General features: G+C 40.0%; 1 protein-coding gene across 3 annotated transcripts in view; it reads left to right on the top strand.

Annotated features, from left to right (window-relative positions):
- The window catches only part of Dcbld1 (discoidin, CUB and LCCL domain containing 1), an 80,561-nt gene that overhangs the window by 8,571 nt on the left and 51,223 nt on the right, over positions 1 to 20,767 (top strand). For all 3 annotated transcript variants that reach the window (XM_045159481.1, XM_045159480.1, XR_006638972.1), the window contains exon 2: positions 19,295 to 19,507. In XM_045159481.1, coding sequence (XP_045015416.1) covers positions 19,295 to 19,507 — 213 coding nt within the window. The remainder of the gene's footprint in view (positions 1 to 19,294; positions 19,508 to 20,767) is intronic.

The following is a 20,767-nucleotide window of genomic DNA, read 5'->3' as shown; positions in this document are numbered from 1 at the left end:
TAGCTGCACCTGCTTGTTTCTTATTCCCAATTGCTTGGAATATTGTTTTCCACCCTTTCACCCTGAGGAGGTGTCTGTCTTTAGTGGTGAGGTGGTTTCTCAAAGACAACAGATTGAGGGGTCTAATTTTTTGATCCATCCTGTTAGCTTGTGTCTCTTGGTGGGTGAATTAAGGCCATTAATATTTACGGTAATGACTGTCAGATTTGATTTGATCCCTGCCATATTGTGGTGGTAGATGTGTGTTGTTTTCATGGACTTTGAAGTTTTTTGTGCCTACTCTGAATTTGGTTTGTGATCTGCTTCTTGTAGGCATTTGAGTTTGATTATTTGTTTCTTGTGGAGAATTTTGAAGTACTCTCTGTAGGTTTGGTTTTGTGTTCATATAATTGTAAAGCTGAGTTTTGGCATGGAAAGTTTTTCTTTCACTGTCTATTATGAAGGATACTTTTGCTAGGTAGAGTAGAGATGTTGGAAGCCACAGGTTCTTAGACTTCGGAGTGTTTCTTTGTAGGCCCTTCTAGCTTTCAGGATTTCTATTGAGAAGTCTGAATAATTCTGATGGTGTTACCTTTGAAAGTGGTGTGCTGTTTTTCCATAGCTGCTTTTAGGATTTTCTCTTTGGTGTCATTGTTTAGAGTCTTAAAGATAATATGTCTTGGAGAGTTTCTCTTTTGGTCCAGTCTGTTTGGTGTTCTTTTGGCTTCTTGTATCTTGATGGGCCTTTCTTTTAAGAGACTGGGGAAGTTTTCTTCAATTATTTTGTTAAATAAGTTCTCCATGCCTTTGGTCTGAAATTCTTCTACTTCTGGTATTCCAATGATTCTGATATTAGGATGTGTAAGTGTATCCCACAATTCCCTCATGATGTGTTCACAGGAACTTTTGAACTTAGTGTAATTTTTGAACTGTTAAACTGATTCTTCCATCTTGTCTTCCAGATCAGAGTTCCTATCTTCCACTTAGCTGACTCTATTCTCGAGAGCCTATAGAGAATTTTGGACTTGTTTAATTAAGTTTGTATTTTCTACTACTTTTCTATGTATCATTTCCATTGCTCTGTCTAGCTCCCTTTTCACATCATTTTCTGATTTTGTTTATGAATCTTGAAATTCATCCTTGCATTCTTTATGTCTTCATTTGGTATGGCCAGCTGATTTTTAAGGTCTTGTTTTTTTTCACTCTCCCTCAAACTCTTAACTCTCTTTGAACTCCTTTCCATTTCTTATCTATTTGTTCTAGCTTAGTGATGGTAGCATCCACACGATTATTGGTCCTTTGTTGCTTTCCTGAAAGTTCTACCAGAAGGTTGGTCAGGGTTGCATTGTTCATAGCTTCAATTTGATGTTCTGATCCTAATAACTCTTCTATGTTTTGGTTAGATGTATTTATTGTAGGACTGGGTGATCTAACTGGATTTTATTGTATTTGATATTTCATGTTATTTCTTTTGCGCTGTGGTCTGCCCATGACAGTGTATGGGCACGTAGGTGGGTGGATCAGCCTGGTCTAGTGCAATGGGAATCTGAGGAAGCCTGGGGCACTTGCCAAGCAGCCTGGGCTTTGGCACCTGGTTGCCAAAGCTGCCTATCTACTGCCTGATAGGGGCACCAAAGTTGCCTGAATTGTCAAGCAATAATGAGCCAAAGCTCTCTGCTTTCGAGCTTGGAGGGGGACTGAGGCACCAAGCACTGAAATATCCCAAACTCTGGCTGGGAACACTGGGACCTGGAAATAGTCTGCGCTCCCCTGCCATAGGACAATGGTGGATGGCCAGCATGGCAGACAGGTAGGTGGTGGCATCTGAGCTGGTGCAAGCGAGAGACACAGTCTGGGCTGTGTGGCAGTTGCTGTGGGTCTGGGCTCCCTGAATGTGCAGCGGCAGGAGCAGTAATGCGGGTGAGTGTGCAGAGCATTTTAAGCTTCTGCACGCAGGGATCGATTGGCATGCGATTGGAGCACAGAGGCAGTGGCGCTGGGCAAAGCGGCTGTTTGGTGGGAGTGGTGAACTACCTGCCCGCCAGCGGATTCACAATTACCTCTTTTCCCCTCCTCTGTGCCCTCCCACTGACAAGAAGACCCAGAAAACCCTTAATGTCTTGCCTTTCTTTCCCCAGAATTTTCAGCGTAGCTAAGCGGTCACCATCGTGGCCGGAAGTCCTGTAGCCTAGTTTTTAATGAGAACATGCTGCATTGCATTTAACCTTATTCCTCAAGTTGGCTTAGGGTCTACCAGACTCCCCAACCTTTTTGATTACCAATATTTATGAAGTTCTAGTCTCCTTATTTCATTTGTTTATTTAAGACAGGGTCTGTTATGTAACCCAGACTGGCCTATTTAAACTTGTGATCTTCCTGCCTCAGGCTCCCAGGTGTGAGGATTACGGGCATAGCATGAACCACTATTGCTTTAACCTAAGTATTAGTGATTTTAGTGAATGGTGCTTGTGTTCAGTTTCTTTAAAAAGTGTCCATCTTGGGCTGGAGGGATCGTTTAGCAGTTAAGGTATTTGCCTACAAAGCCAGAGGACCCAGGTTCAATTCCCCAGGACCCACATTAGCCAGATGCACAAGGGGACAACACTTGCAGTGGCTGGAGTCCTTGGCATGTTCATTCTCTCTCTCTCTCTCCCTCCCTCCCTCTCCTTCTTTCACTGTCAAATAAATAAATAAATAAAAATTAAAGAAAAAAAAGTGCTCATCTCTCCCAGGTATCAGTGCTGAGCTGCCCAGGCTGATTTATCACTACCTTTTGCTCTGTTCCTTGGGTCCCACTCAACTAAAATTAGATATTTCTACAGCCTGTTTCACATGATTTTTGTCTTCCATAATATAAATTGCTTATTAGTTTTGATTCAATTTGTGTAAACCCATAAGTTTGGGTTTAGTCCAGCTTTATTACCTTGATAAATATAGAGTAAAGTGTTCCTAATTCTTGTGGTGAATTTATGCAGATCTAAAAACCCTGATCTTCTTTTCACCACAATATTTGTGAATGGATATCAAGAATTTCATCCTGATGATTTAAATGTAGAAGAAAATAAGAACAAGCAGTACATCTCTGAATAAATGTCTAAGTGTAGGATCAAATCATGGATACTTACAGATTGCTTTCAAAACCTGTACCCAACTCCTGATTTGTTGCAGTTAGAACGTTCACAGTACTGTTAGTTATTTGTATTTGGCTAAACATGTGATGTGCTGATATTGATGTTTTAAGTGGGTGGCTTTTTAAGATTCAAGTAGAAGTTTATTTTGGCACCTTGTACACCAGTGTCTGCCCTCCTGCAGACTTGCTCTGGTCCTGCCTGTCCGGGAAACAGTCTGAGTGAGGTTCAGCCAACCCTGTAGAGCATCTCTGACCTCCTAGCATGTGACAAAGACACTCCATAATTGTTTCTTGAGTTAAATTGAACAATTTCCTTGAGTTAGATTAAGCTGGCTATCTTGGCATGCTTATTTCTGTATGTTAGTATGTCTTAAATGGAACTGCAGCAGAAAGAAGGGCATGTGCCTGAATAACAATGTGTATGATAGCTCTTGGCTGTAGTGGACAAAATTTGCAACACTCAGAAACATTGTTATACAACATATCACAGAGGAAACAAAGTCATGTTGAAAGACTCAGTACATAAATCAAAGGACATTATTAAAGCAGGATTCAAACTATTGAATAATGTTTTGAACTGTATTTAATAACTTTTTTTTTTTTGGTTTTTCAAGGTAGGGTCTCACTCTGCCCAGGCTGATCTGGAATTTGCTATGTAGTGTCAGGGTGGCCTTAAACTCACCACAGTCCTCCTACTTCTGCCTCCCAAGTGCTGGGATTAAACGATTGTACAACCATGCCTGGCTTAATGTTTTTATAATTTATTTTTATTTTTTATTTGTGTTCAAGTGCATGCATGTGCATGTGGGTGGCGGGCAGGGGACACTCCAGGGTCTCTTGCTACTGCAAATGAATGCTAGATGCTTGTGTAACTTTTTGTGTCTGGCTTTACATTGGTGTTAAGGAATCAAACCCCAGACTTTGCAAGTAAGTGCCTCTAGCCACTGAGCCATCTCTCCAGACCCTACCCCCAATAACTTTTTGTAATCTAAATCATTTATTTATTTATTTGCAAGCAGAGACAGAGACAGACAGAGAAAAGAGAAACAGACAGAGAATGGGCGTGCCAAGGCCTCCAGCACTGCAGATAAATTCCAGATACATGCATACTTTGTTCATCTGGTTTTATGGCGGTACTGGGAAATTGAGCCCCAGTTGTTAGGTTTTTGCAGGTAAGTGCTTTGACTACCTATAACTAATTTTTTTAACTTTATGGTACTTATAGATTTGGAAATTATATGGAAAAATACACCTTGGAAATAAATAAGAAATCTATTATAAAAAATTAGGGTTTGTTCTTGGTTTCATTTTTTTCTTGTTTTTTTAAATTTTTTATTAATTTTTTTTTGAGACAAGGTCTCATTTAGCCAGTCTGGCCTTGAACTCTCCATGTAGATGAGGATGATTTTGAACACCTGTTCTTCGCACCTCTTCTTCCAGTGTACCATGCCTGGCTTAAGTTTTCTGTTTTGCTTATGGAGGTTTATTTTTAGAATACACAGTAAATTGAATTAATTGCAAAAGTTAGCAGAGATTTTTTTTTTAAATTTATTTGAGAGTGACAGACAGAGAGAAAGAGGGAGAGAGAGAGAGAGAGAGAGAGAGAGAGAGAGAGAGAGAGAGAGAGAGAATGGGCATGTCAGGGCCTCTAGCCACTGCAAACAAACTCCAGACGTGTATGCCCCCTTGTGCATCTGGCTAACATGGGTCCTGGGGAATCGAGCCTCGAACTGGGGTCCTTAGGCTTCACAGGCAAGCGCTTAACTGCTAAGCCATCTCTCCAACCCCAAACGTTAGCAGAGATTTTAATCATGTTATTTTACAAGAAAAAAAAAAAAAACTGTTCAGGGAAACACACCTTTTAGAGATTTTGATTTATCTGTATATATGTACTAAGGTGTACGGGTCATTAGCTGCTCTGTTCATACTAGAGCAGTGTGGGTTTCATTACTGTGAAGACTATGCACAGATATGGTTGGCTTTGTATTAGCACACAGCAAGAAAACTCACTATGTGTCTGCTGCTTTCCTCTTTCTTTGTGGACAATTATCAGGACTTTTTTTACTCTGTCTTCCCTACTGTTTCTAATTCTTTGCTTGTCTTGCTCCCCTCCCCATACTCAAGATGCACTAGTTTGCTATTTCTCTAAGGTGTCAAGCCTCAGAGCCTTTGCATGTGCTATTCCCTGTATCTGCAGCTGTCTGGCCTTGAACAGCAATGCGGCTCACTCCTTCCCTGTTGTTCAGAGGTTGCCTGTTAAGGAAAACTGTCCTCATCAGCTGACCCCTTTCTCAATCTGTAGAATTCTACATTCCTCTTTCCTCCTCTCAGTTTTCTCTATAACACTTCCTTTCTTCAAGCAGAGTGTATCATTTACACTCATTCAAGTATCTGTCTCTCGTCCTACTAGACTGTAAGATCCACTAGGAGGGTTGTGCCTTGAACAGCAGCCAATATATGCTGGTTGATGCTCAGGAGGTCTGGGTACTCAGTGAAGTTGGGAATGAGAAGGCAAAGGAGACACAGGCCCACCCTATTGCTAAAGCTCATACCTGACTGGTTGATAATCAAAACCTGGGCACAGAAAAGGAATGAAATTGCCTGTCCATTCCAACTATTTTTTGTAACTAAAATTCTGAAAGTACAGATTTATTTTAGTTTTAAATTTGTTTTTACTTATTTATTAGAGACAGAGAGAGGGAGAGAGAGAGAGAATGGGTGCACCAGGACCTTTAGCCACTGCAAAAGAAATCCAGACACATGCGCCACCATGTGCATCTGGCTTACGTGGGACTTGAAGAATTGAACCGAGGTCCTTAGGCTTTGCGGGCATGTGCCTTAACTACTAAGCCATCTCTCCAACCCAAATTTTGTTTTTAAATTTTTTTTGTTTATTTTTATTTAATTTATTTGAAAGTTTCAGACAGAGAAAGAGGCACAGAGAGAGAGAGAGAGAGAAAATGGGCACACCAGGGCCTCCAGCCACTGCAAATGAACTCCAGATGTGTGAGCCCCCTTGTGCATTTGGCTAACATGGGTCCTGGGGGATCAAGCCTTGAACGGGGTTTCTTAGGCTTCACAGGCAAGTGCTTAACTGCTCAGCCATATTTCCAGCCCCTCAATTTGGTTTTTAGTTATGAGAGACAGAAAGAGTGAAGAATGGTCATGCCAGGGCCTCCTGCAGACACTTTATGCACCACTTTATGCATCTGGCTTTACATGGGTACTAGAGAATTGAACCTGGACCATCAGATTTTTCAAGAAAGCACTTTTAGGGCTGGAGGTATGGCTTAGCGGTTAAAGCATTTGCCTGCAAAGCCAAAGGACCCAGGTTTAATTCCCCAGGACCTACATTAGCCAGATGCACAAGGCGGCTTGTGGGCATCTGGAGTTCGTTTACAGTGGCTGGAGGCCCTGGCATGCCCATTCTCTCAATCTCTCTCTTGCTCTCCCTCTTTCTCTGTCAAATAAATAAATAAAAATAAAATATTTTTATTATTTTTTGTGTGTGTGTAGATATCTTTATAATGGCCATATAAGTGATCCTGTGGTTTTCTTAGTTATATAGCTCAAGGAGTGCCATTTTTTTTTCTTTTCACAATTTTTATTAACATTTACCATGATTATAAAAAATATCCCATGGTAATACCCTCCCTCCTCACCCCCGTACTTTCCCCTTTGAAATTCCACTCTCCATCATATTACCGCCCCATCTCAATCATTGTACTTACATATATACAATACCAACCTATTAAGTACCCTCCTCCCTTCCTTGCTCTTCCCTTTATATCTCCTTTTTAAATTACTGGCCTCTGCTACTAAGTATTTTCCTTCTCATGCAGAAGCCCAATCATCTGTAGCTAGGATCCATATATGAGGGAGAACATGTGGTGTTTGGATTTCTGGACCTGGGTTACTTCACTTAGTATAATCCTTTCCAGATCCATCCATTTTTCTGCAAATTTCATAACTTCATTTTTCTTTACCACTGAGTAGAACTCCATTATATAAATGTGCCACATCTTCATTATCCATTCATCAGTTGAGGGACATCTAGGCTGGTTCCATTTCCTAGCTATTATAAATTGAGCAGCATAAACATGGTTGAGCACATACTTCTAAGGAAATGAGATGATTCCTTAGGATATATGCCTAGGAGTGCTATAGCTGGGTCATATGGTAGATCAATCTTTAGCTGTTTTAGGAACCTCCACACTGATTTCCACAATGGCTGGACCAGATTGCATTCCCACCAGCAGTGTAGAAGTGTTCCTGTTTTTCCACATCCCCGCCAACATTTATGATCATTTGTTTTCATGATGGTTGCCAATCTGACAGTAGTGAGATGGAATCTCAATGTAGTTTTAATCTGCATTTCCCTCATGACTAGTGACGTAGAACATTTTTGTAGATGCTTATATGCCATTCGTATTTCTTCCTTTGAGAACTCTCTAACTCCATAGCCCATTTTTTGATTGGCTTGTTTTATTCCTTATTATTTAACTTTTTGAATTCTTTGCATATTAATCCTCTATCAGATATATAGCTGGCGAAGATTTTTTCCCATTCTGTTGCCTCTTTGCTTTTTTTCACTGTGTCCTTTGCAGTGCAAAATCTTTGTAATTTCATGAGGTCCCAGTGACTAATCTGGAGTTTTATTGCCTGAGCAAACGGGGTTGTATTCAGAAAGTCTTTGCCAAGACCAATATGTTGATGGGTTTCCCTTACTTTTTCCTCTAGCAGTTTCAGAATTTCAGGTCTGATGTTAAGGTCTTTAATCCATTTGGACTTAAGTCTTGTGCATGGAGAGAGAGAGGAATCTATTTTCATCCTTCTACAGATATATATCCAGTTTTCCCAACACCATTTGCTGAAGAGGCTGTCTTTTCTCCAATGAGTATTTTTGGCACTTTTATCGAATATCAAGTGGCTATAGCTACCTGGACTTACATCTGGGTCCTCTATTCTGTTCCACTGATCTACATGTCTGTTTTTGTGCCAGTACCAAACTGTTTTTTTACTATGGCTCTGTAGTATAGGCTAAAATCAGGTATGGTGATACCACCAGCCATATTTTTGTTGCTCAGTATTATTTTAGATATTCGAGGTTTTTTGTGACTCCAAATGAATTTTTGGATTGTTTTTTCTATTTCCATGAAAAATACCTTTGGAATTTTGATAGGGATTGCATTAAATGTGTAGATTGTTTTGTTAAGATTGCCATTTTCACAATATTGATTCTTCCAATCCAGGAACAAGGGATGTTTCTCCACTTTCTAGTGTCTCCTGCAATTTCTTGCTTTAGTGTTTTAAAGTTCTCATTGCAGATATTCTTTACTTCCTTGGTTAGGTTTATTCCAAGGAGAATTCTGGAAAATACTATAGGCTGCATCCAGAGTTTTTGTGTATCTGTATGTTTGTGTTTGCTTTCCAGAGCTTCTTGCCACTGTAGATGAACACCAGATACTTGGGCCCCTTTTTAATGTCTCGCTTATGTAAGTGTCTTGGAAATTGAACCTAGGTAGGCAGGCTTTGCAAGCAAGTGCCTTCAACCATTAAGCAGTCTTCCCAGCCCCTGCACCCCTTCACCTATTAATGCTTCAGTATGTACTGTTAGGGCTTCATCCTAAAAAAGAAGGTGGGAGTCTGCAAAGCCCCTTTACCTTTGGGGATGATGGCCTAACTTCCTTGTAAATATATTAAGTACTAGAACCAGAGATATTAGGACTTCAGGATATGCCAACCTGGAAATAAGGAAACATTAGATAAATTTTGGGGAGTGAATTCTGATCAACTTTCTCAGCAATTAAAGCATGAAGCACAGACAGTTTCATTATCTTTACCACACTGTATTACGGTTGGTAATTTTAAAGATGAGGAAAATGGATACACTGAAAAGGGGTGACTTCTTACGATTAAGCAGCCAGTGAATAATGGACTTTGAACAAAGTCAGCTAATTCAAGGAATAATCTTGACACTGGAGTATGTCTAGTATTTGGAAATTAATAGCAATTTAGAACATATTCAATCCTCTTTTGTTTGTTTTAATTTTATTAATTGACAATTTTGTACATATAATAGTGTATTTTGATCGTAATCACTTCTATTACCTTCTCTCTTCTCCTTGCCCCACTCACTGAACCCCTTCTTCCCAGGTTGCTTTTATGAATATGGATGGGGGTTATTTACTAAAGCTCATGCAACTTACTAGTTTGTAGCTATACCACTTCAAAAGGTCTGTCTCCTGTAGTCAAAGTGACCTTGTACACCTGACCCTCCTGCTTCTGCTTCCTGAGTGTTGGGGTTCCATGTATATGCCACCATGGTTGGTTTATGTGGTGCTGGGAATGGATCCTAGGGTTATGCATATTAGGTAAGCATTCTACCAGCTGAGCTACATCTCAGGCCCTTGTTTGTATTTTGTAAATTTTATATTAAAAAATGCATAGAAAATAAGTATGGCCACTGTAAATGAATACCAGATGCTTGTACCTATTTTTGGATCTGGCTTACATGGGTGGCTAGGACCAGCAGGCTTTTGCAGGCAGGTGCCGTCAGCAGCTGAGCCATCTCCCCCACCATATACCAAGTTTGTATTTTCTTTTAATTTTTTAAAATTATTTATTTATTTATTTATTTATTTATTTGAGAGCGACAGACACAGAGAGAAAGACAGATAGAGGGAGAGAGAGAGAATGGGCGCGCCAGGGCTTCCAGCCTCTGCAAACGAACTCCAGACACGTGTGCCCCCTTGTGCATCTGGCTAACGTGGGACCTGGGGAACCGAGCCTCGAACTGGGGTCCTTAGGCTTCACAGGCAAGCGCTTGACTGCTAAGCCATCTCTCCAGCCCTCTTTTAATATTTTTGTTTATTTATTTGCAAGTTGAGAAAGAGAATGAGAGCGTCAGGGCTTCTTGCCACTACAAATGAACTCCAGATTCATGTGGCACATTGTGCATCTTGCTTTATGTGGGAATGAAACCCAAGCTGTCAGGCTTTGCAAGCAGTGCCTTAACCCCTGAGCCATTTTTCCACATTTGTATTGTTTATATACCTGAGACTGGCTTCCTGGCTCAGCCTCCTGACTGTTAGGATTGTAGTTATGTACTAGTTTGTGTTCCCAACATTAAGTCTTTATTTTATTTATTTTATTTTTTTGCTTTGTGTGTGTGTTGGGGGTTGTGATATGTGCTCATGTACATGTCCATACACTTACTTGCCTGTGGTGGGTTGGGGTCGCTCACCTATGGTGGCTGGAGAAAAACATGGAGTTCTGCTCCTGTGCTCTTCCCATCCTCCCACTTGCTTTTTTTTTTTTTTTTTCCTTCTCCTTTTACTGAATCTGGTGCTTGTGGGTGACGAGGAAGCTCCCTTGTGGTTCTGGGGATTGAGGTTACTGGCATACATGGCCAGGCCCAGCTTCTGTCGTGGGATCTAGAGATTTGAACTCAGCCTCAGAACCCCTCAGGCCCTCATTTTGCACAGGAAGCACACCAAACAGTTGAGCCAGCCCTCCAACATAAATTCTTTTTTAAACTTTATTTATTTATTTATTTATTTATTTATTTATTTATTCATTCATTCATTTATTTATTTATTTATTTATTTATTTATTTATTTGCAAGGGGAGAGAGAGCAAGCAAGTGCCAGGCCCTCCAGCTACCACAAACAAATTCTAGATGCATGCACCACTTTGTGCATCTGGCTTTACATGGGTACTGGGGAATTGAACCCTGGTCATTAGGATTCGCAGGCAAGTGTCTTAAGCACTGAGCCATCTCTCTAGCCCATGAATTTTTAATATGTGATTGGCTCTGTACCCCATATTTTTCTTTGTGATAATACTTTTCCCTTCTATGTTGTGCAGGCTGGCTTTGGACTTCAGATCCTCCTACCTCTGACTCCTAAGTGCAAGGGTTACAGTGTTCACCACCATCCCAGGTCTGAGGTTCATTTCTTTGATTGAGGCATCATCATTGTCTGCATACTGCAGATGAGAAAAATGAAGCTTAAGTAGGTGTCGGGACTCACCTGAGACTTACAGTTAGTGCTGAGCAGGACTGTGTCAGACCTGGTGTGTGAGTGACCATTGTGCTGTCAGCTCAAGCAATGAAAGTAACTTAAAAAATTTGAAAACAGTAATTATATATATCATTCAAGATTGTACTGTTGATCAGTGTAACTATTCAAATATGCAAAGTGATAGGATGTCTTTCCTCTTCACTCTTCCCCTGGAAAAAAGGCACCTCCTCTGATTTGTCACTGATTTACAGATACTGTCTTACTGCCATCTCAATAATGGCAAATTCAATATATATAATTGCCTATATATTTTAAACTGCTGAAAATGTTACTTGAGACATACACATTTGGATTATGAACTATAAAAAATTGATGTTAGATTTTTATTACCTAGTGTATTTGAAAACAAAGGCAAATATTGTTTTTAAGAAGTTATTATAGAGCTGAGAATATACCTGAGTTTGTTGAGTGCTTCCCGAGACCCCCAGTTCAATCTCTAGCCTATATAAACCAGGCATGAAGGCATATGCATATAACCCCAGCACTCAAAAGGAATTCAAGATCATCCTGGGCACATTTAAGACTAACCTGGGCTACCCAAAACTGTCTCAAAAAGTCTCTCCTGGGCTGAAAAGGTGTCTCAGCAGTTAAAGGTACTTGTGTACAAAGCCTAATGACCCAGGTTCAAGTCCCCAGTACCCATTTAAAGTCTGATGCACAAAGAAGCACATGCAACTGGAGTTCATTTGCAATGGCTAGAGGTCCTGGCACACCCATATGCTCACTCTACCATCCATCTTTCTATCACCTATCTATCTCTATCTCTCTGCTTGCAAATAAATAAAACATTTAAAATAAATAAATAAACACTGCAACCAAACAGTAATTATAAGTAGGAATAGGCTATGGGTATGATCTTTGACTTTTTTTTTTTCTTTGAGGCAAGCCCAACAAACTGGCACTTTTTTTTTTGTGAGAAGAGAGAGAAAGAGAAAGAGAGAATTGGCATGCCAGGGCCTCCGGTCACTGCATTCAAACTCCAGGTGTGTGTGCCCCCTTGTATGCATGTGCAACCTTGCGTGCTTGCATTTCTGTGCATCTGGCTTAGGTCGGACCTGGAGAGTAGAACATGAGTCCTTAGGCTTCACAGGCAAGTGCCTTAACCACTAAACCATCTTTCCAGCCCAACATTTTAAAAAATATACTTGCTTGCTTTTGTTTATTAGAAAGAAGCAGAAAATGGTAGTTGTGTGAACTTTTACTAACTTACTCCCATGAAACTCTCAGTGATCTTTTAACTTTTCACTAGAAGTCATGAAAGTAGAAAATGACTAACAACTAGAGTTTTCATTTGTTTTTCTTGTAGCACATTAAAGAATAATGCTGGATTAGGTTTTGAGATGTTTTTTCTATTTAAGTGTAATTGAATTTTGTTTGATTTTGTTTTTCAAAGTAAGGTTTCACTCTAGCCCAGGCTGACCTGGAATTTACTATGTGGTCTCAGGCTGCCCTCAAACTCACTGCAATCCTCTTATCTCTGCCTCCCTAGTGCTGGGATTAAAAGCATGCACCACCACACCAGGTTCATGGTGTAAATTTTTTTTCAAGGTAGGGTCTCGCTGTAGTCCAGGCAGACCTGGGACTCACTCTATAGTCCAGGCTGGCCTCGAACTCATAGCAACCCTATACCTCTGCCTCCTGAGTGCTGAGATTAAGGTCATGTACCACCATGCCCAGTTCTAAATGCTTTTAAAACAACTTTCTTAAAAGCTACGTATTTATTTATTGTGTGTGTGACATATGTTTCACAGAACTTGGTCATGTGTTTCTAATCCATGGCTGTGAATATTAGTCAGTATTAGTAGGAGTATCCATTTTCCATTCAGGAAAATAAAAGAATTTGAATAATTGTTTTGTGATCATAACTTCTATTTTCCTTTTTTTATTTTCACATAGCCATGTAGGCCTTCTATCTTTTATTTTTCTATTTCTATTTTTTTCTGGCAACATAAAGTATAAAGTTAAACACAATTGGAAAATAAAAATTATAAGAGTATGGCTGACAGTGGAATTAGTGGTACCCTGGGAATCTGTTTGCCTCGCCATCAAAGAGCTTAGTAATAATTACAAACTTGCCTTTGTGGTTGAAAAGATTACAGGCATCAAGAACTCACTTGATCTTAGACACGGGAAGAAATTTTCTCACACCCACACATGGATGATTGTGTGTGCAAGAGGCCTGTTGTAACTTGAATACTAGAAAACAGAGATGCAACAGTAATGGAATCATGGTTATAAAAATGGGTTTCCCTCTTGTGGCATTTCAGAGCCCCCTTTCCAAGACTGCTGGTTAGAACCCATTGGTAAGCAATGAAGTCAACTCATGAGGCAAAACAATACATTTTAAATGATAATGGCATGGGAGACTGCATTCTATGTAAGAGCTGTATCATCACAGTCTTCTTTGTTGCATTGTGAGGAAGTGTCTGTTCTGATCATGGGTCATAATCACTGAGTTTGAGGCCTGCCTGAGACTATATAGTGAATTCCAGGTCAGCCTGGGCTAGAGCAAGACCCTGCTTCAAAACACAAAATTTATATTCGTGCAATATTCATTGTTCATTTCCTAAATCATTTTCCTACAAATGCAAAAAAAGAAAAAAAAAAGTAGTTTACTTTTTTTTTTTGGGGGGGGGGGTTTTAAGTAGGGTCTCGCTCTAGCCCAGGCTGACCTGGAATTCACTCTGTAGTCTCAGGGTGGCCTTGAACTCACAGCAATCTTCCTACCTCTGCCTCCTGAGTGCTGTGATTAAAGGCGTGCACCACCATGCCCGGCAAAAGAAGTTTACTTTTGAAAGCCTAACTCTACTTTCTAGTTTGCAGGGCTAAGTCCATGCTAGGTCAGTCTTATTTTGCTCTTCTGTTAGTAGAACATGATTTCTTATCAAAGGGAAATAGATTTTAAGAAAGTTATTGTTTTCCCTTCTTAAGGGTGAAATTATCTAGGAGTTGTTTTAAGCTTATTTAGAAAGTAGTTTATATGACCATCCTCCTGAATAATTAGTGTTAAGAGCAAATAGGCAGAGGTATATTCACTAATACATGGCATTTAGAGAATAAATATTAAGTCCATATCTCTGATGTACCCATCACTTTACTATCAAGAATTACTTGTAAGTTGGGCATGGTGATACATGTCTTTAATCTCAGCACTTGGGGGACAAAGGTAGGAAGATTGCCATGAGTTCAAGGCCACCCTGTGAATACATGGTGAATTCCAGGTCAGCCTGAGATGAGTGAGACCCTACCTTGAAAAAAAAATTACTTGTTAATATATCTTTTTTTTTTTTTTTTTTTTTTTTTTGGTTTTTAATTTTTGGTTTTTCAAGGTAGGGTTTTACTCTAGCCCAGGCTAACCTGAAATTCACTGTGTAGTCTCAGGATGGCCTCAAACTCATGGCAATCCTCCTACCTCTGCCTCCCTACTTGTTTTTCTTTTCTTTCTTTCTTTTTTTTTTTTTTAATTTAGAGAGAGCAAGAGAGAGATGGAGGGATAGAGAGAATTGGTGTGCCAAGGTCTCAGCCTCTGCAGTCGCACTCCAGACACTTGCACCACCTAGTGGACATGTGCAACCTTGCACCTGCCTCACTTTTGTGTGTCTGGCTTCATGGGATCTGGAGAATCAAACATGGCAGGCAGGCACCTTAACTGCTAAGCCATTTCTTCAGCCCTTATTTTTAATTTTAATGACATTTTGAGCAAATTGATTTATATTTTTCCTTTCTATATTATGGGATTATAGATATTGCATATGAACAATGCTAAAAGTAACCTTAATTTTTATAAAGAACACTGGGTGAATTTCATTTTGTATATTATTTTCTGATTTTTATACATATCACAGAACTTTAAGAAGATAAAGGCATAATAAATAAGATGAAAGTCATTTATAAACTCATACCATGATTATATATTCATATAGGGTTTTTTTGAGACAGTTTTATGTAGCCCAGGCTGGCCTCAAACCCTGTATGTAGCTGATAATGCCTTCACTACCTGAAGCCAAGGACTGTAGGCATGTGCCACTGTGCCCACCTTGCCTATTCTGATGATTGTTCTAAATGTTGAGTATTAAGATACTTATAGTCTGTATAAGATGACTTTGAGAGTTAAGATGACTTTGAGAGTTTTAAAATATGTATATGTATCTACAGCATTTCCTAACACTAAACTTCATCCATTTTCTTTTATTTATGTATTTGATTCTTTTAAATATTTTATTTATTTATTTACTTGCAAGCAGAGAGAGAGAGAAAAGAGACAGACACAGTATGGCCATGCCAGGGCCTCCAGTCACTGCATGCAAACTCCAGATGTATGCGCCACTTTTTGTATCTGGCTTTATGTGGATACTGGGGAATCAAACCCAGTCATCAGACTTTGAAAGGGCCTTAACCACTAAGCCATCACTCCTGCCCATATGTATTTTATTTTTAAGTATTATTTGTGTGTGTGTGTGAGAGAGAGAGAGAGAGAGAGATGCATGTGTGGATCTGTGCTCTACTTCTTTGTGACAGTCTGTTGGTACTGAAAGCAAGCTGCCAGACTGCAAAGGAACATCAGACTAGCTGGCCCATGAGCTTTGTAGTCTTCTGGCTCTGCCTCTCATTGTTGTGGGCACCTTGGCATCACAGATGAATGTACCACTTTGCATCCAGTTTTACATGGGTATTATGGAATTAAACCCCAGCTGGCAGGGTTTGCAAGCAGGCGCCTCCAATCTCTGAACTATCTACCCAGCCTTATTTTACTTTTTTTGAGACAGGGTCTTGTGTAGTACAGGGCAACCTCAAACTCATTATGTGGCTGAGGATGGCCTCCTGATCTTTTTTCTGGTATGCATCATCACACTGGACTCTCTCCAGTTGTATTTTCATAAATTGTTTTAGGGGGGGTCAGTTTCACAGTGTAGCTATGGCTCTGAGCAAATGCGAGAATTTAGACTTATTCTGGAGAGACCATCCCTTCAGTATTCAACAGTAGGGAGAAGGGATAGAAGGCTAAAAGGAAATGATACGTAGTTTAGTCATTATGTGTCTTGGCAAAGGAAGGAAAAGATAAATATTTTGTAGCAATTGCTTTTGAAGAACAAATTCCCTGTTGCAAAACTTCCTCCTTCCTTTTTTCCTCCCATATCCTCCTCCCCTTGGCAATTTAATCTTGCTGTCACCCATATACAGTATTTCATTGCTGCTCTCTGCCCACCACTCCTCCCAACACTCTGGAGTTTAATCATAAAACTACGGTTTTATTTTCCTCCCTTAAAGATTGACTTTTCTTACTTTTTTTTAAACATGTGGGTATTGAACCCAAGGCCTTGAGACAATCATTGAGCTATATCCCTAGTCCACTTTCATTATTTATATCCTTAATTTCTTTTTTGTTGTTGTTGCTATATTTTTTTTCCCCCTGAGGTAGGTAGGGTCTCCATCTAGCTCAAACTGACCTAGATCTCACTCTATAGTCCCATGCTGGCCTCAAACTCACAGTGAATCTCCTACCTCTGCCTCCCAAGTGCTGGGATTAAAGGCATGTTCTGCCATGCCCAATTTATGATTTAATATTTTTTAGCTCTGTGGGTCTTTATCATCCAATTATAGCAACCATCAATATTTCTTTGTATATTTTTATTTATCCTGCCACTCCCTCTTTTTTTTTTTTTTTTTTTGATATTTTAAGGCAAACCTCGGACCTCATGTCATTTCAATCCTATATAAATCAGTGGGCATATATTTTGTCATTACAACTTATAAAATTAGTTAATAATTCCTTGAAATTACTGCTAAAAGATCTTATTTTAACAGCTATCTTCATGTATTTGCAAGGAGAGGGAGGGAGGGAGGGAAAGAATGGTCATGCCAGGGCATCCTGCTACCGCAAAGGAACTCCAGATGCAAATGCCACTTTATGCGTGTGGCTTTACTGAGAATTCAAACCCAGGTCATCAGACTTTACAGGCAAATTCCCTTAACTGCTGAGCCATCTCTCCAGCCTACCCCAATGATCTTTTATTTGTAATATTTGATTTATTTACTTGAGAGGGAAAGAGAGGGACAGATAGAGAATGAGCACACTAAGGTCTCCAGCCACTGCAGATGAACTCCAGGTGCATGCACCACCTTGTGCATCTAGCTTACATGGGCCCGGGGGAATTGAATCTAGGTCCTTAGGCTGTGCAGACAAGGAATCGTCATCTGGCTAGGGAAGGGACTGGGAAGGATGGGCTGTCCAGATGCCCAGTAAAGGATTCTCTATGGCAGAGAGGAAGCCTTGAGAAAGCCCTTTTAGCATCTCAGGAACAAATTCCTTGTTCAGGAGATTGGTTTCCCTCCAGCTGAAGCTAGAAATTCTTCCTTTTGCTTTGTTTTGTTTTGCTGAAATTTTTTGTTTTGTTTTGTTTTGGTTTTGGTTTTTCAAGGTAGGGTCTCACTGTAGCCCAGGCTGACCTGGAATTCACTATGTAGTCTCAGAGTGGCCTGGAACTCATGGTTAATCCCCCTACTTCTGTGTGTACCACCATGCCTGGCTTCTGTTTGTTTTTTGAGATGGATCTCAAGTAGCCCAGGCTTGCCTCCAACTGAAATTTGCCAGGTTGACTTGTTCTTCTGACCCTCTTACCTCTGCCTTGCGAATGCTGAGATTACAGGCATGAACCACCATGCCCAGTTTTATGCAATGCTAGGAAGAGAAGTGAGATTCATGCATGCTAGGCAAACACTCTACAAACAGTTCCCCCCCCCCAGCACAAAATTCTTCCCTTATTCCTGCTACACTAGATGTAGGCAGTGTGTAGTCTGAATGCAGGGTTCATTTTATTCACCTGTGGCTCACTCAGTTTACATTCCTTTAGAAGTTTATGTGACTAACCCGATCAACTGGAGCAACTTGATCTGATTAAAGTAGACTTCCTTATTCAGAAAGGTCTTGATATACTCTTGTCTTATAGGCACTTAGAAAAAAGTTTATGGAAATATATTCTCACTGGGCATAGTGGTGCACACCTTTAATCCCAGCACTCAGGAAGTAGAGGTAGGAGGATCACCATGAGTTCGAGGCCAGCCTGGGACTACATAATGAATTCCAGGTGAGCCTGAGCTAGAGTAAGACCCTTCCTCAAAAAAGTTTTATGGAAATATATTCTCGCTTGTCTTTCTCCTCCATGTTCTCTATGCATTTTGTTTAGGCTTCTTAATATAGCACTTGTCACCTAGAGGTATCATTATCAAAATAGTGACTAATTCTCACTTTACTCAAGTTCCATGGAGAAGCCCTTGATGCTTTTATATGATTCTCCAACAGCTAATGTCATGTCTGGTACATGGCAAGAACTCAATGCAGTAAAACCTTGATGTTTCTAATATTACATCCTGAGTCGTTAGGAGCCTTTGAATCTGTGACTGTTATTTAACTTGGGCATAGATATTGAATGATTGTTCAGCCCAGTCCCCAGCTAAGGGACTTAAACAAAATCCTGTCAGCATAAGTCTCAGTTCTTCCTGGAAACATTTTGCATACATGATTTCATATTACATATTGGGGTGGTTTATAAATGTGTGATTGCCAGCACCTTTTGAATAAGTTTGGATGGATAAATGGATGCCTGGCTATAAAAAATAGTATGGAACTTGAGAGATGGCTTAGCAATTAAGGCACTTGCTTGCAAATCCAAAGGACACAGGTCCAATTCCCCAGGACCGCCATAAACCAGATATGCAAAGTGGTGTTCATCTGGAGTTCATTTGAAGTGGCTGGAGGCCCTGACACAGCCATTCTGTGTGCCTCTCTCTCTTTCTCTCCCCCCCCCCACTCTCAAATAAATAAAGGATTTAAAACAAACAATAATGTGATTGAATGGTGTGAATGGGCTTTGCATCCTAATGCAATTTATGAAACATTTTGAGCAAGAATAATCAGAAGATGAAACTGAAAGAAGATGAAATAACCTGGAGCAGGAGACACTGTTTAATAATAATTCAATCTCCATTGCTTAGCCTTCCCATCTCTCTAAAACGAGACAAAATACATACATGGAGTCTCTGTAAGATTCTATCAAGCCTTGGTAAGAACTAATTACACTTACATCCCTTTTTTCTTTACCAGGTGATGGCTGTGGGCACATAGTGACCTATCAGGACAGTGGCACAATAACATCCAAGAATTATCCAGGAACTTACCCCAATCATACTGTTTGTGAAAAAACCATCACAGTCCCAAAGGGGAAGAGACTGATTCTGAGGCTGGGAGATTTGAATATTGAATCTCAGACCTGTACTTCTGACTATCTTCTTTTCACCAGCTCATCAGATCAATATGGTAAGAAGTGATATGCATTTCTGCAAGCATGGGAAAAAATAAAATCAGAGAGAGGCAAGTGATATGTTAATTAACATTCTAGGCTGGCAAAAATGGAAGAGAAACTTGCTTTCTGTAAGCTCTTGGAGTAATTTTGATGGATGCACCTGGTTCATAAGCCTAAACTATACAGGAGATGTTAGATATTAGCGTCTTGTGTGCCTTCGAAGCGTGTTTCTGCCTTACTGGGAAGAGAATTGAGGATATGTGACATTTGGCTGAAATATCTACATTCATTCATTTGGCCAATATTTATTAAGTAGAAACCATGTTTGAGATGCTCTGTGATCATCTGGACTATAGCAGCGACAAAGTTCCCTTCATGAAGCTTACTCCTGGAAGTACAGGGCAGAAGAAAGTAGATAAATGTCTGTGTAATATGATAGGACATGAGACAGAAAATAAGAAGAACAATAAGGCATCCTGAGATAACAAAGAGTCTGGTTTCCAGTCTTAGGCTATTTCAGATGGGATAATCAGACCGGCCTCTCCAGTAAAGGAATACTAGAGCAGGACTTGGATGAAGTGAGAGAATGAACTCTGCACATTGAACTGGGTCACAGTTTCCTGAAGAAAAGAAAGAAAATGCACTCTTTTATCACCTGATGTAGCATTGCCATTGCAGATGATCAGTCAACATGTAACCAGTCAGATTTTATGTACATTGACTTTAGCAAACACAATATAAAAATCTGGATTCTTACAAAAGAAAAATTTAAATATTCATACTGTAGGAAGATTTCTCTGTCTGTGGACATCCCACTTCATTTAAAGAAAGAGTTGGTCTCCATACAGAAAAGGCCATAAGAGGGTTGAAAGTACCAGTGGCAGAGCATCCACCTCTGGTGCAGTGCTGTGAGCTCAGTACCTGAGTTACAAATCCTTTTCACTCTTGCAGTATCCCTGTGATATAGACACTACTAGTGGTCATTGCACGTAAGGAAACTGAAACTCAAAGAGGTCAAGTAATTTGCTTAAGATCACTTAGCAAGATTCAGAATTCAAGTAGGCATTTGACCACTACTTAAGCACCACACTATGCCAGTTCAGTGTGCCCTTTGCATGAGTGTGACAAGATAAGTTATAGTTCTTGTCTGTCACTGCCTGGAAGACATGGGAATTTGTTCAGGCCTCCCCGTCAGGATATCTTGACAACAAAATGGGATTCGGAGAAATACAGGAATAAATTTAAAGTTCAAAACATGCTTTCTAGTCAGAATA

This window comes from Jaculus jaculus, chromosome 9, assembly GCF_020740685.1.
Source record: "Jaculus jaculus isolate mJacJac1 chromosome 9, mJacJac1.mat.Y.cur, whole genome shotgun sequence".
In the NCBI taxonomy this organism is placed as follows: Eukaryota; Metazoa; Chordata; class Mammalia; order Rodentia; family Dipodidae; genus Jaculus; species Jaculus jaculus.
The sequence above is the reverse complement of the archived record's forward strand: the minus strand, read 5'-3'. Positions and strand labels throughout refer to the sequence as shown.